Source organism: Mus musculus, chromosome 4 (genome assembly GCF_000001635.26).
Source record: "Mus musculus strain C57BL/6J chromosome 4, GRCm38.p6 C57BL/6J".
Lineage (NCBI taxonomy): Eukaryota > Metazoa > Chordata > Mammalia > Rodentia > Muridae > Mus > Mus musculus.
In genome coordinates this window covers 55,079,982-55,092,835 of record NC_000070.6, presented here as the reverse complement: position 1 = coordinate 55,092,835, position 12,854 = coordinate 55,079,982, and the positions used below count along the sequence as shown (strand labels likewise).

Genomic DNA, 12,854 nt, shown 5'->3' with positions numbered 1-12,854 from the left:
CCTGGACTGACCCAAGCACATTTCAAGGAAGGTACAATAGACACAGTCATTTTTTCTTTTAATGTGAATGACAAAGTAACTAAGGATCCTGCTGTGACCTCAAGGGGAATTGGCTTTTGGGTGTAGATGATTAGACCAGAGCAAAAGATCAGCAGGATTCAAGTCATTGATGACATTATGAATCATTGACCTTTGTATATGATAATGTCTGTTATTTAAAAAATTACATTTACTTATTTGTCATTGGGAGGTTATCCTAGTTAGGGTCTGCTGTGAAGAGACACCACAACCACAGCTACTCTTATAAAGGAAAACACTTCATTGGGGCTGGTTTACTGTTTGTTTCAGGGGTTTAGTACATTTTCAACATGGTGAGAAGACTGGTGGCGTGCAGGCAAACGTAGTGCTGGATAAGGAGCTGAGAGTTCTACATTTTGATTCTTAGGGGACAGAAGGAGACTGTGTGCCACACTGGGTGTAGCTTAAGCATAGGAGATCTCAAAGTCTGCCCCTACTGTGACACACTTCCTTCAACAAGGCTATGCCTTCTAATAGTGCCAATTCTTCTGGGCCAAGCATTCAAATACAGTGTTTAAGGAAAGTTGTTTCTTTCCAAACCATCACAAGGGGGTGGGGTGGGGGTGGAGGGTGAGGGAGGTTGGGGGTGGGTGGGAGAGGCACATAGCATGGTGTGCTTGTGAAAGTCAAAGGACAACTTGTGGAAGTCTGTTCTTTTTTTTTTTTTTTTTTTTGCTATGTATATAGGGGATGTCAGTCTTGGAAACCATTCCACAGGTCCTCCTTCTTTTAAATTATCCATTGCCTCATTCTTCAAGCCACGTTCAGTTGGGATTTTTCTATCACTGTGTTTGCACAACCTAGCATCCTATACGCATTGATGCATCCCTTTTCTTTTCTCCTTTTTTTAAAAAAATATTTTTATTAGGTATTTTCCTCATTTACATTTCCAATGCTATCCCAAAAGTCCCCCATACCCCCCCACTCCCCTACCCATCCACTCCCACTTTTTGGCCCTGGCATTCCCCTGTACTGGGGCATATAAAGTTTGCAAGTCCAATGGGCCTCTCTTTCCAGTGATGGCCGACTAGGCCATCTTCTGATACATATGCAGCTAGAGTCAAGAGCTCTGGGGTACTACTGGTTAGTTCATAATGTTGTTCCACCTATAGGGTTGCAGATCCCTTTAGCTCCTTGGGTACTCTCTCTAGCTCCTCCATTGGGAGCCCTGTGATCCATCCACTAGCTGACTGTGAGCATCCACTTCTGTGTTTGCTAGGCCCCGGCATAGTCTCACAAGAGACAGCTATATCTGGGTTCTTTCAGCAAAATCTTGGTAGTGTGTGCAATGGTGTCAGCATTTGGAAGCTGATTATGGGATGGATCCCCGGATATGGCAGTCTCTAGATGGTCTATCCTTTCATCTCAGCTCCAAACTTTGTCTCTGTAACTCCTTCCATGGGTGTTTTGTTCCCAATTGTAAGAAGGGGCAAAGTGTCCATACTTTGGTCTTCGTTCTTCTTGAGTTTCATGCGTTTAGCAAATTGTATCTTATATCTTGGGTATCCTAAGTTTGATGCATCCCTTTTTTAGACACAGTGCCAGGCTCTGGACCATGGTCAGTGAGACACAGTTTTTGTTTCTGGTCGGGTAGGAGAGGCACACAAGTGAGCAGAATATTTATTTTAGAGAAATCACAGCAAGGATCTCAGAAGGCTCTGAAGGTTCCGTGAGCACCAGGGAACAAGGCTTCATCCAATCACAGGCCTGAGGAACACTTCCTGGAGGAGATGGTGCTTAAGCTGTGCCCTGAACAGTGATGATGAGCCGAAGAAGAGTGATTCTCTTGAGTCTGAGAGAGACAGGCAGATATTTAAATTTCAGAATGATCCCTCTGCTGACTGTAGAGAATGCCTCGCTCTCAAATGCTCATATACATGGGTGCCCTGAAGACCTAGGGTCAGACACCTACAACCAATCCCAGCACTTAAAAGGCTCAGGCAGGAGAGTTGTGTGGTCAAGGTTGGCCTGATCCATAGTGAATTTCTGGCCAACTTGAACTTTTTGCAAGAGTCTGTCTCAAAATCAATAGTAGCAGAGAGAGAGAGAGAGAGAGAGAGAGAGAGAGAGAGAGAGAGAGAGAGAGAGAGAGAGAGAGAGAGAGACAGGGAGAGACAGGGAGAAAGAAAGAGACAGAGACAGAGAGACAGAGACAGAGAGAGAAAGTTTTTATTCTCCAAAGATAAGGTAATAATTGTTCCAAGTCACCAAAGAACAATGGCAATGGAGAGGAAGATCAGTTGAATTAACTGAGCATACTTTGGGAAAGGCATTAAGAAAAAAGCACTATGGGAAAGACATTATGGGAAAGGCATTACGGAAAATGCACTATGGGAGTGCATTATAGGAATGGTATCGTGTTCGTGCCAAATGCCTCGCATTTAAGTCTGTATAACACATATTCTTGTCCCTTAGTATCTGTTAGGGATTAGGTCTTAGGCACCCATGGATTTTCCAGTGCCTCATTTAAACGGGCACAGTGTTTCTATCACCCATACATACCTCTCTGTCCACTTTAAATCATCTTTCAGTTACTTATAATCCCAAAGGCAGCAAAAGTGCAAATTGACTAGCCCTACTGTGTTGCTAAGGACCTAGTGACAAGAGCACAATGTCTACACATATTCATTCCAGATGCCAGCTTCTGTTAAGCAAATATTACCCCCACCCCTGTGGTTGGCTGACTGTATAGCTGCAGAAGCTACATAGGCAGAAAGCTGACTCTATGTGACTACATACTATGCCAATAATACAGATGGAGCAACTGGGAGAAGAGCAGGATCAAGTTGCCTGGCCGAGGGAGGGCATAGAGTAAGTAGGATAGTAAGGATCTGACTATTATCCCCAGGTCACAGTCATGACAAGGTTTGAAAATTCAGTCACTTTAAGGCTCTGGTTGAATGCCCTATCTGCTAGCCCACTGTGCCCTCAAACACCCAGATTGTCATTCAAAGACCTATCAGAGGCTAGAGAGATGGCTTAGTGGTTAAGAGCTTGTTCTGCTCTTACAAAGGACCTGAGTTCATTCCCAGCCCTGGGCCAGTGGGCAAAGTCAGTGAGTGATGTAGCCCAGAGCTCACCCACCACTGTAGGGGAAGATTTTGCTTTTTCTGACACTTGCATCTTGATCGCTCCTGTACCAATTCCTTTTCTCATTGCTGTGGCAAAATATCTGGCCATTGTTCCAGCAGTCCAGCGTCCCCCAGGCCATAGAAGGGTGCTGCCCATATTTTAAGGTGGGTCTTCTCACCTCGTTTAACCTAATTGGGAAAACCCCTCAGACATGCCCACAGGTTTGTTCTGGGTAATTCTGGAGCCTGTCTCAAGTTGACAACCCATACTAATTATCACAACCACTGTCCTTGTCCTGTCTCAAGCAACACTTCCATTTCTGAAACACCCAGCAGCCTCTATGTTGGTGCTAGGTTTGGAAAAGACAGACAAGAGGCAGGGCCACCAGCAGTCTGAGGAATGGGAGCCACGAATGAGTCTGGGCCTGTAACTGCCGTCTCTCATGCAGCCTCCTGGAGTGGGTCTTTTCAGCTCTGGGGAAAGGTCAGGATTTCAATCTGATGTTTTCACACATATTAAATGGATTTCAGAAGTACGGCTGCTGCCTGGCTCCTGTCTTTAAACAATGTGGTCAGGCTGCTGTTGCTCTGAGAGGCTGCATTCCTCCTGCATCGTGATGTGGTTTCTGGAAGTCACGCATGCAGTCAGCTAAACCAAACTTAGCTGTTTTGCTAATGAGAGCAAGCTCAAGAGAGAAACCATGAACAGAGACGGGGTTTGCTTTCCAAGTTTAATTCAAGAAGCCAAATGATTAAGTTGGAGGGGAAAAGAAGTGTCCCTTCAGACTCTTAGGTGACTATGTCCTTTTTCATTCATTGGGTGGTGGTGTGTGGAAGGATGATGGTGGTGTGTGGAAGGATGGGGTGTAAATAAAGTCTCCCACCTCCTCCCACTATTAAAACCACACTCTCAGTGCTGTTCGTGTCCATATCAAGCATGCGGACACAGTCCACTCTACTTTATATGCCCATGTGTCTCTACCCCCATCCCAGCCAATTCTGGCTTCTCCCAGCCCTTTACTTCCCAGCAGCCTTTGCTCAAGTCATCACTCTGCCCAGTCTTTGTCCATCTCTGAGGAGAAAAGGACTGGTGAAGGAACCCTTTAGCAGGAGTGCTGGAGTTCAGTGTTCAGGTGTTTTCTTAAGGAGAGCCTGGAATCGCAGACAAAGACATTTTTCATCCACCAAGCTGCATATTTTTACTTAGATATTTTTTTTAAAAAAAGCAATATCAAGCTCAGAGAGTAAATGTAACATTGATGCCAAATCAGATGAGAACTAACACTTGGTATCAACAGGAATATATTTGAATTTAAAAAGGCTAGCTGCATCTGACAGCAATGTGTCTCTGCTGCTGAAAGTCTGGGTTGGGTGGGGGAAGGGGAGAGCAGAGCTTTTCATCATCTGTCCATCCATCCTTTTCTCCCTGAGTTCTGATATGGGACCAGGTTCTGGGTATGGCAGCCGAAAGACAGAAACATGAGCAACAAAGGGAAGTGGTGGGACCGGGGTGGGGAGAAGATAATTGGGCTGCTTATAAACCTCATCTGAGCTGTGCATCTTCAGCAATCATTGAACCCTCTCTGAGGATGCTAATCTACAATGCACACCAACCATTGAAGCCACTTCAGAGGTTGGTTAAGATCAGAGTGGGCTGAAGAGTGATCTGCCCATCCTAAAGATGGCCTAACAGGGATGTTCAGGGGCGTCATGAGGGATCGTAAGATGAAAGGATGGGTTCTAAATCCAGTAACTTGTGTCTTTAGAAGAAAAGGAAGCTTTGGCAACATAACACTGACCTTAGCATACCCACTACCCTGGGTTCCCATCCCCCTAAACCATAAAAGCATAGGAGAAAGAGGGAGAGGGAGTGTGAGGGGGAGTGTGAGGGGGAGGGGGAGAGGGAGGAGAGAGAGGGAGGAGAGAGAGAGAGAGAGAGAGAGAGAGAGAGAGAGAGAGAGAGAGAGAGAGAGAGAGAGAGAGAGGGAGGGAAGGGGACACATGGGGAGGTGACATGGAGAAAGAAGCAAAGACGAGCCATGCATCTGTAAATTATAAAACACATCTCAGAAGCTAGGAGAGGCACTGAGTGGAGTCTCCCATGAAGCCTACAAAAGAACACTTGGACTTGTGGCTTCTGGCCTCCAGAACAACAAGAATATTCATATATATGAGAGAATACATCCATCAAGCTTGTGGTCATTTGTGACTGTCCCTAAGAAATTGAAGGTAAGGGATAAGAGAACGATAGTCTTGAAACAAGGCCATCTGTTCCTAGGACATGGCCGGTCTTTATGAAGCATTTCTTAAAATGCTCAGACAAAACAAAACAAAACATAAAAACAAACAAAGAAAAGCTAAAAAAAAATATGTTCTAAAAGCTAGGCATGGGCTGGAGAGAGGGCTCAGTGGTTAAGAGCACCGACTGCTCTTCTGAAGGTCGTGAGTTCAAATCCCAGCAACCACATTCTGGCTCACAACCATCTGTAATGAGATCTGATGCCCTCTTCTGTGGTATCTGAAGACAGCTACAGTGTACTTACATATAATAAATAAATAAATCTTAAAAAAAAAGCTAGGCATGCCAGATATAGTTGCTAAGCATGTTTAATTCCAGCTCTCAGGAGCCAGATCTCTATGAGTTCAAGGCTAGCCTGGTCTACATAGTGAATTCCAAGGCAGGTGAGACTACATATTAAGCCTCTGTCTCAATGACATAGTGACAACTGAGCACTTTGCCATTCCAGTTAAAACTAGGCTTCAATGATCAATGGAAAATGATGAGGGCTAGATATCCCGGAGTAATTTGACAAATACATTCTTTCATAAGCCTAAATCTGTCAATACCTTGGTTAAACTTCCTAACTAGGTTTATAGTTCCTATCGGCATCTCTATTTCTTTGTATTAAAGATCCCTGGCATGTTATTCAATGCTCTAATGAGTTCATTCGCTGGCCAATAAGCATTGGGATTCCTAGAAGGGGTCACCCAACATTACTTGTCATTCAGTTTACCAGACTCAGCGTTTTGCCCCTTTCTTCCTGGTATGTATCCCCCACACACCGTTAAGTCCTTTTTCAGCTCAGCCTCTTAACTAAGCTATAAAACTCGATCCCTGAGGCCTTCCTCTGTATTTATCTTTAAAAATCATTTATATATATTATTTTATCTACCTATCTATCTATCTATCTATCTATCTATCTATCTATCTATCTATCTATCTATCTCTTACCTATCTAGTTTTTTTTTTTTTTTGAAACAGGGTTTCTCTGTGTAGCCCTAGATGTTCTAGAACTCTTCAATCAGGCTGGCCTTGGATCTCTGGAACTTAACAGAGATCCACTTAACTCTGCCTCTTGAATGCTGAGATTAAAGGTATATGCCACTGTTGCCTGACTCCTTTTAAATATGTTTGTTTGTTTTTGTTGTGGTGGCACACTTTGGGCATCAGAGGACAGCTTGTGAACTGAGTTCTCTCCTGTCTTTAAGTGGGTTCCAGGATCAAGCTCAGGTCATGAGGCTTGTATGTCACATGTGTTACCTGCAGTGCCGTCTCCCTGGCTCTCTTCCTTCACATTTTTAAATTACTCTTTTATGCAGTACTTTGTAGGCTTTGGCAGGTCTTCAGTCAGATCCTTGACCTTCTAGAATGGACAAGAATTCTTCCCTTTATGATGAAGTAGACTTGTGTGAAGACTCAGCTGTTAAGAGACTGCTCAATTTGAAAGTCTGGCCTCTTTGTTTGAATAACTTTACTGTGCTGAAATATGTAGAAAATTTAAAATAGCAATAAAAGTAAGCAAGATTCATGTTAAATTCCACATGTTCATTTTAAAAATAAAGCAAGGTACTTGGGTTTAAGTAAAGTACCCAAGATATCACACCATTAATGGCTCAACTCAGGCTTAAGTGCAAGTGATTTGAGGTTAAATCTAGTTTTAACCAATATCCTCCCTCGTTTTGTATACCTATGGCCTCCTGCCCAGTGGAAGTAAGTGTAAGTTAACTTTTTCTGTCCCAAGTTGTTTGCGGTCACGGCCATGGACAGAAACTCAGTTGAATACAATGTCCTTTCAAAACTTAGCACACCACTGGGGATTTATCTTAGTGAAACTGGGTCAGGTGAGGATGCTGTTGACAAATACTAACTGCATCATTGCGTAAATTGTGAATCACTAAGCTTGAGTGTTCAATAATACCTAGGAGCCGTATACAGACTATTCTCACCCACTTTGATGATCCAATATGCTATGCAGCTCGGAAAAGTTTCTAATTGTGATGGCTACAATAGAAACAAGGAAAATATTTACACTACGGGGTAAAAAGAATGTCATAAAACTACTTATCTTATTTAAACCACGGAAGGAGATATTAGCAACGAAAGGGCTAGAAAACTTCCCAGGATACGAATATGTGGGAGATACTGAAGTGACTTTACTATATCTCTCCCAGATGACTTCACTTCTATCTATCTATCTATCTATCTATCTATCTATCTATCTATCTATCTATCTATCTATCTATCTACATCTATCTATCTATCTATCTATCTATCTATCTATCTATCTATCTATCTATCTATCTATCTATCTATCTATCTATCTATCTATCAGCAAGGTACCACTACTTATTCCCTTACCAGCCTGGAACTTTCAGACCTGGGACTCAGAGATCCATCTGCCCCTGCCTTCTGAGTGCTGGGACTAAACGTACATATCACCTGGCTAAAAAGAAATTCTTATGGTTCCACTGATGCTAAAAGCCCCATTTTCCCCAACTCACTTGTATTATGCAGGATGCACTTTGATTTTCTTAAGTTTATTCCTAGGGGAAATAGCTCAATAGTGGGCAAAATGCAAAATGCAGGGGAAGACACATATCTTACTGCACTGTTTAAGGGTAGAACTGAGGGCCCACTCAGTGGATAAGAATACCCAAATCCTCTATATGCCTTCCTAAACCAAAGACATTCCCTTAGCTGGACAGACAAAACCACATTTACTCTCAAGATCAGTATGCAGAAGGCTGCTGCAACAACACAAAAGCCCAAAGCTTCATGAGAGATTCTATGACGGCTCCAGCACCTTCTATGGAAGTCCCCTTTCCAAACCTCGCATTTTCAACGTCCTCATTCGTAAGCTGTCAGAAGACCAGAGCCATATCTGTCAGTCTGCTCATTATCCAGTAGCTAGCACCAACCTTCTGATAAGAAATATTGCATAAGTCCTTGGCTGCTGGGGCCAGCATCTGGTGTTTTGGAAGGACACAAGGTTTCCCTATCCTTGCTATTCTGCCTTTCATTGTGGTAGAAGCTCATAGCTCACATTCTTTCTGGAATCATTGATAGTCTAGACCAAACACTTTGCAGCCCCTTATGTGGATAGTTGGGACCGTGACCAGGTCTAGCCCTTAAAGTGTGTGTGCTATTATCAGGGTAAGGCCTTCAAGTGGGCAGACTGCTATTGAGCTGTAATGGGCACAACATAACATGATCAGGTGAAAAAGGTAGGGTCACGGAGTCACAGGAGGAAGACCACTCCATAGAACTGAAGCAGATGGTGCTAAGCCAGAAGGGTCAAAGTTTGCCTGTAGTCCCTACCATGGCCAAGCCACCTACGCGTTTCATTTCCAGTACATTAAACAAAGCAGAAGTCTGGGTTAGCCACCAACTCAGACTCTTCATAACTATTGACAGAAACCATTGGAGACCAGGGACGCTAGGCCTAAGTCCTATAAAAGGATCTCTGAGAACTCGATGAAAAGAATATGGTTCTTATGAAGTGATCCTCGATTTGCCTCGTCTACTGATCCACATTTTGGGGTGGGGTAGTTGTTGTGATCCTCTTGCATCAGCCTCGAAAATGGAGCGGTTTCATGTGTGAGGTACCACAACCAACTGATGCTCAATTTTGGTGGAAACTATTCTTTCCATTAGCTTTTCATTGTCGATGTATACTCGAACGCAGGAACGCTAATATTTTAAACTCTAGCTCAGACCTCACCTTGGTTTTAGCTGCTTTCCATGCCTGGGTAGATTCAGCACATAGGGTGAAACTGGTCTTGTCATTGCCAGTCTTCCTGTCTGTAATCACACCCACAAATAACTTAACAGATGCACATAAATACATGTGAAAAAAATTCTTTATTAATTTCTCACATCTCATTACAAAATGTATGTTGCAAACAACTTGAATAACCTACTTGTGTTTTTTATTTTTATTTATTTTTTTATTTTATTTTTTTTGTGTTTAAACCCTTGGCTTCAAGGAGTCAGGATCCCCCTATCTTTCATCAAGTTTCAGGAAACACTGATTATTGGAGTCAATAGGTTATCATTTTGCTATTTATTTTCTTCTCTCAAGCTCTGGAAAAAAAAATGTCCTCTGTATAAATTAAACAACAACAACAAAAAATTTTGTAAATTCTATGTCATTACAGTCAACAGAAAACAGAATGCGTCCAAAATGTGCGGCCACAAAATATCAGGTATATGTTTGAAAAATAAAACAAAAAAATGACATCCTAGCCTTGTTAAAAGGATAATGGTCCCATATTTTTATTATCAGGTTAGCAAAACAAAATCCAATGGATTACAATATTTACATGTTATTTGAAAAATAAAGTAGTGATAGAAGCATGTCACAATTATTTTCTCTTTTCCTTTCGTTGTTTTGTTTGTTTTTGGTAACCATCACAGACATCCAGTCCAGGTATGAAACTGTTTAGTACATTTGAAATGAGGCCAATCAAAAGCGAGTAAGGACACAGAAGAATCTGTCTAGATATTTCACACTTCCCCCTGTTCTGGTTTCCACATGACGGCCCCATCCCTAAAAACAAAATTAAATTAAACATCCTACAAATAAAAATTCTTAATAGCAAAAACTAAAAATCAAAAATAAAAACAAAAATAAAAAATAAAAACAAAGCAAAACCAAGATCATGCTTTTCAAGTACGTACTTACTTCACAAATGCGATATCTTTCCATGGATTTTCTCTGAAGCTGTGTGGGACACTGACACCTCAGTTTACCCTCTTTCCCTTCTGGCCCGCCCCCCACCCCATCAACCCTTCCAAGTTAAAAAAAACAAACAAACAAAAACCCAAACAAGGACAACAAAAGAAACAAAACCTAGGACTCATATTTGCCCACACACATACATCCAAACACCAGCACACGTATGTGCGCACGCGCACACACCCACCCACCCACACACACACGCCCCTAAGCTTCAAGAATGTTCCTTTCCACTTTTTGGAACAAAACCCCATTTTCACAATCATAATGTGCTATAAATGTAGACTTGCTTTCAGTCTAAGCTGCTCTTGGAAAAAAATAAAATAAAATAAACGAAGCCACTGTGGGGAAACAGAGCAGCTAGATGCGCAGACAAAGCACTTTTCCAGGCTCCCTGCAGGATGCGGCATCTCCTGTCCAAGCTCACGGAAGGGATGGCTCCCCAAAGAAATGAGACAGCCTCACAATACACAAAGCAAACAAAACAGAGTTCACAGCACACACGAAGGCCAGCCCAATGTAACAGAAATCGTTGGGGAGACGAAATGTGTTGCTTTGAGAAAAAAAAAAAACAAACAAACCCAAAAGGGTGACGGGACCTCCTTGTCTGGCCCCCCCCACTGCATAGCTGTGCTCGGAGTTTGGTTCTTTAGTTAAATTAAAAAGCAAACAAACACAAAAACAAATTTAAAAGGAAGTTAACCTCTTTGTTATGTTCATGTTTAAAATTATAAAAATTCACACACACACACATACATACACACACACACCCTACACCCTCTAACTCTCCCTTGACCTCAAATTAAACAAACACACAGAGAACAACTCATATGAAGAAAGAACAACTGAATTTGTGCTGTGTTTGTAACACTCAAATCGAGAAAAAAATAAACATGTGGCCAACGAAATCCCACGATCACCATAAAATTAGTTCACATGAACCTACCAAATTCTAAATTATAGCTGAACACTAATAAACAGCTTACCTGGAATACAAGATGACAATTCACACACAGTTATCTAGTAATTAAAGTCTGTTTCTTTTTTTTTTGTTTTGTTTTTTACTAAAATAATTAAAAAAATCACAGTATTTTAAGAAATAAAACCCACGTGGGGATTTTAAGCACAATTTGTGTTCCTTTCTTTAAAACTCTTTTTTTTTCTCCATTCACCATCCTGTCCAGCAGTTCTCTCTACATTTAACCACAAGGGCCACAGGTAGTACAGACAAATGCAGAGAATTCCCTTGGTTAAGTCTGAGGTACTAGGAAACAGGTGACTGTTTTATGCAAAGCAGTTTTTTTTTGTTTGTTTTCTGTTTTGTTATTTTTTTTTCTCCCAAAGCGGCTGCAGTTAGGTCTTGAAAAAGCTTAAGGTATTAAAACTAGAAAAACGCACAGAAAGTTGTGCGCCCAAAAGTTGTTCCCCTAGGAGAAGTCTTCTGTGTCCGGGAGCCTCGGTTTCCACACACTGTCCGAGAGGGTCACGGAGACCACCGTGCCCACGGGAGGTACTTCCCAAACCGCAGCAGATGAAAATCTCCGTGGTGAAGATCCGGAAGGAAGGATGTCGTGACAGGAAAGGAGCCACATATTCCAACCATTTAAATAACTTTAATTTACATACTCACTCACACAGGTACCAGTGCTTTGAAAATAGATTGTTCAGTCCTAAAAGCAGCTTTGTTCTGTCTTCTTCTCTCCTCTGTCTGTCCCCTCCCTTCTCAGCCCACGCCGGCCCGCCCACATTTTCATCACGGTTCAAGTAAGGTTTGATAAGAATTTCACCAAACTCTTATTCGTTTTTGGCCTCTGCATCCTCCAGGAGAGATTTGTCGGCAGCCACTACACAGATGGTTACTGTTTCGCTCTTTAAGGGAAAGTCTATCCCAATTGGCTCATCGTCTTCCTTGGCCTCTATGGAGGGCAGCTGCATACTCTCCTCCACCATCTCCTTTGTATGGATTTCGTTCCTGCTCACTTGGTTGGTATCATGCAATGACCTGGAAAAGCAAACCAGCAGACATGCTGATAAGCCAGGTGTGGTGGCACAAGGCTCTCATTCCCGCAATTAAGTGGTGGAGGCGGGAGGCTCAGGAGTGGTGAGCATGCGCTCCTGTAGGCCCAGCCTAAGTTCAGACATCGTCATCTTTTCTGTGTGTGATTTCAGACAGAGTATCTCAGGACATTCCAAACACGCTAGGCTAGCGTCCCTACTAAGCACAACTCTCTCTGCCTCCCCAGAGCTGGGATTACAGACACACGGCATCATGCCCAGCTTACTAACCTGCACTCTGGGCATGGAGCTGAAACCCTAAGCATTTTATGATCTTCCTGGCTTCTCATGCTTTTTCTAATCAAATTAAACACTCATCTCTCTTTCCTCTCTGATCCTGAAAGTGCACTGAAGTTTCCTGTGAATGAATTCTGTGTGTATATTACTAAATTGCTGGTGACTTTCTATTTGTTATGTGTAGAGCTCTTTCTGATGACTGGGACCCCTAAAAATATCCAGTGTTTGTCCTGTGCTTTGATTATGCCATGTTTTGTTTCCAAATTAATATAACTGTCTCACACTCAGATCTGTCAGCTGAACTCAGAAGCTAAGGTATTGGCCAATAAGGATTAAGACAAAAGGAACAACTCTGATATTGAAGTTTTTTTTTTAGTCAAGTCTATTTTAATAA

General features: G+C 42.3%; 1 protein-coding gene across 17 annotated transcripts in view; it reads right to left on the bottom strand.

Annotated features, from left to right (window-relative positions):
* Positions 1-9,272: 9,272 nt before the first annotated feature.
* Zfp462 (zinc finger protein 462) overlaps positions 9,273-12,854 on the bottom strand; it is a 139,073-nt gene continuing 135,491 nt past the window's right edge. For all 17 annotated transcript variants that reach the window (XM_030253536.1, XM_006537917.4, XM_030253542.1 and 14 more), the window contains one exon: positions 9,273-12,170. In XM_030253536.1, coding sequence (XP_030109396.1) covers positions 11,963-12,170 — 208 coding nt within the window. In that variant the 3' untranslated portion in view covers positions 9,273-11,962. The remainder of the gene's footprint in view (positions 12,171-12,854) is intronic.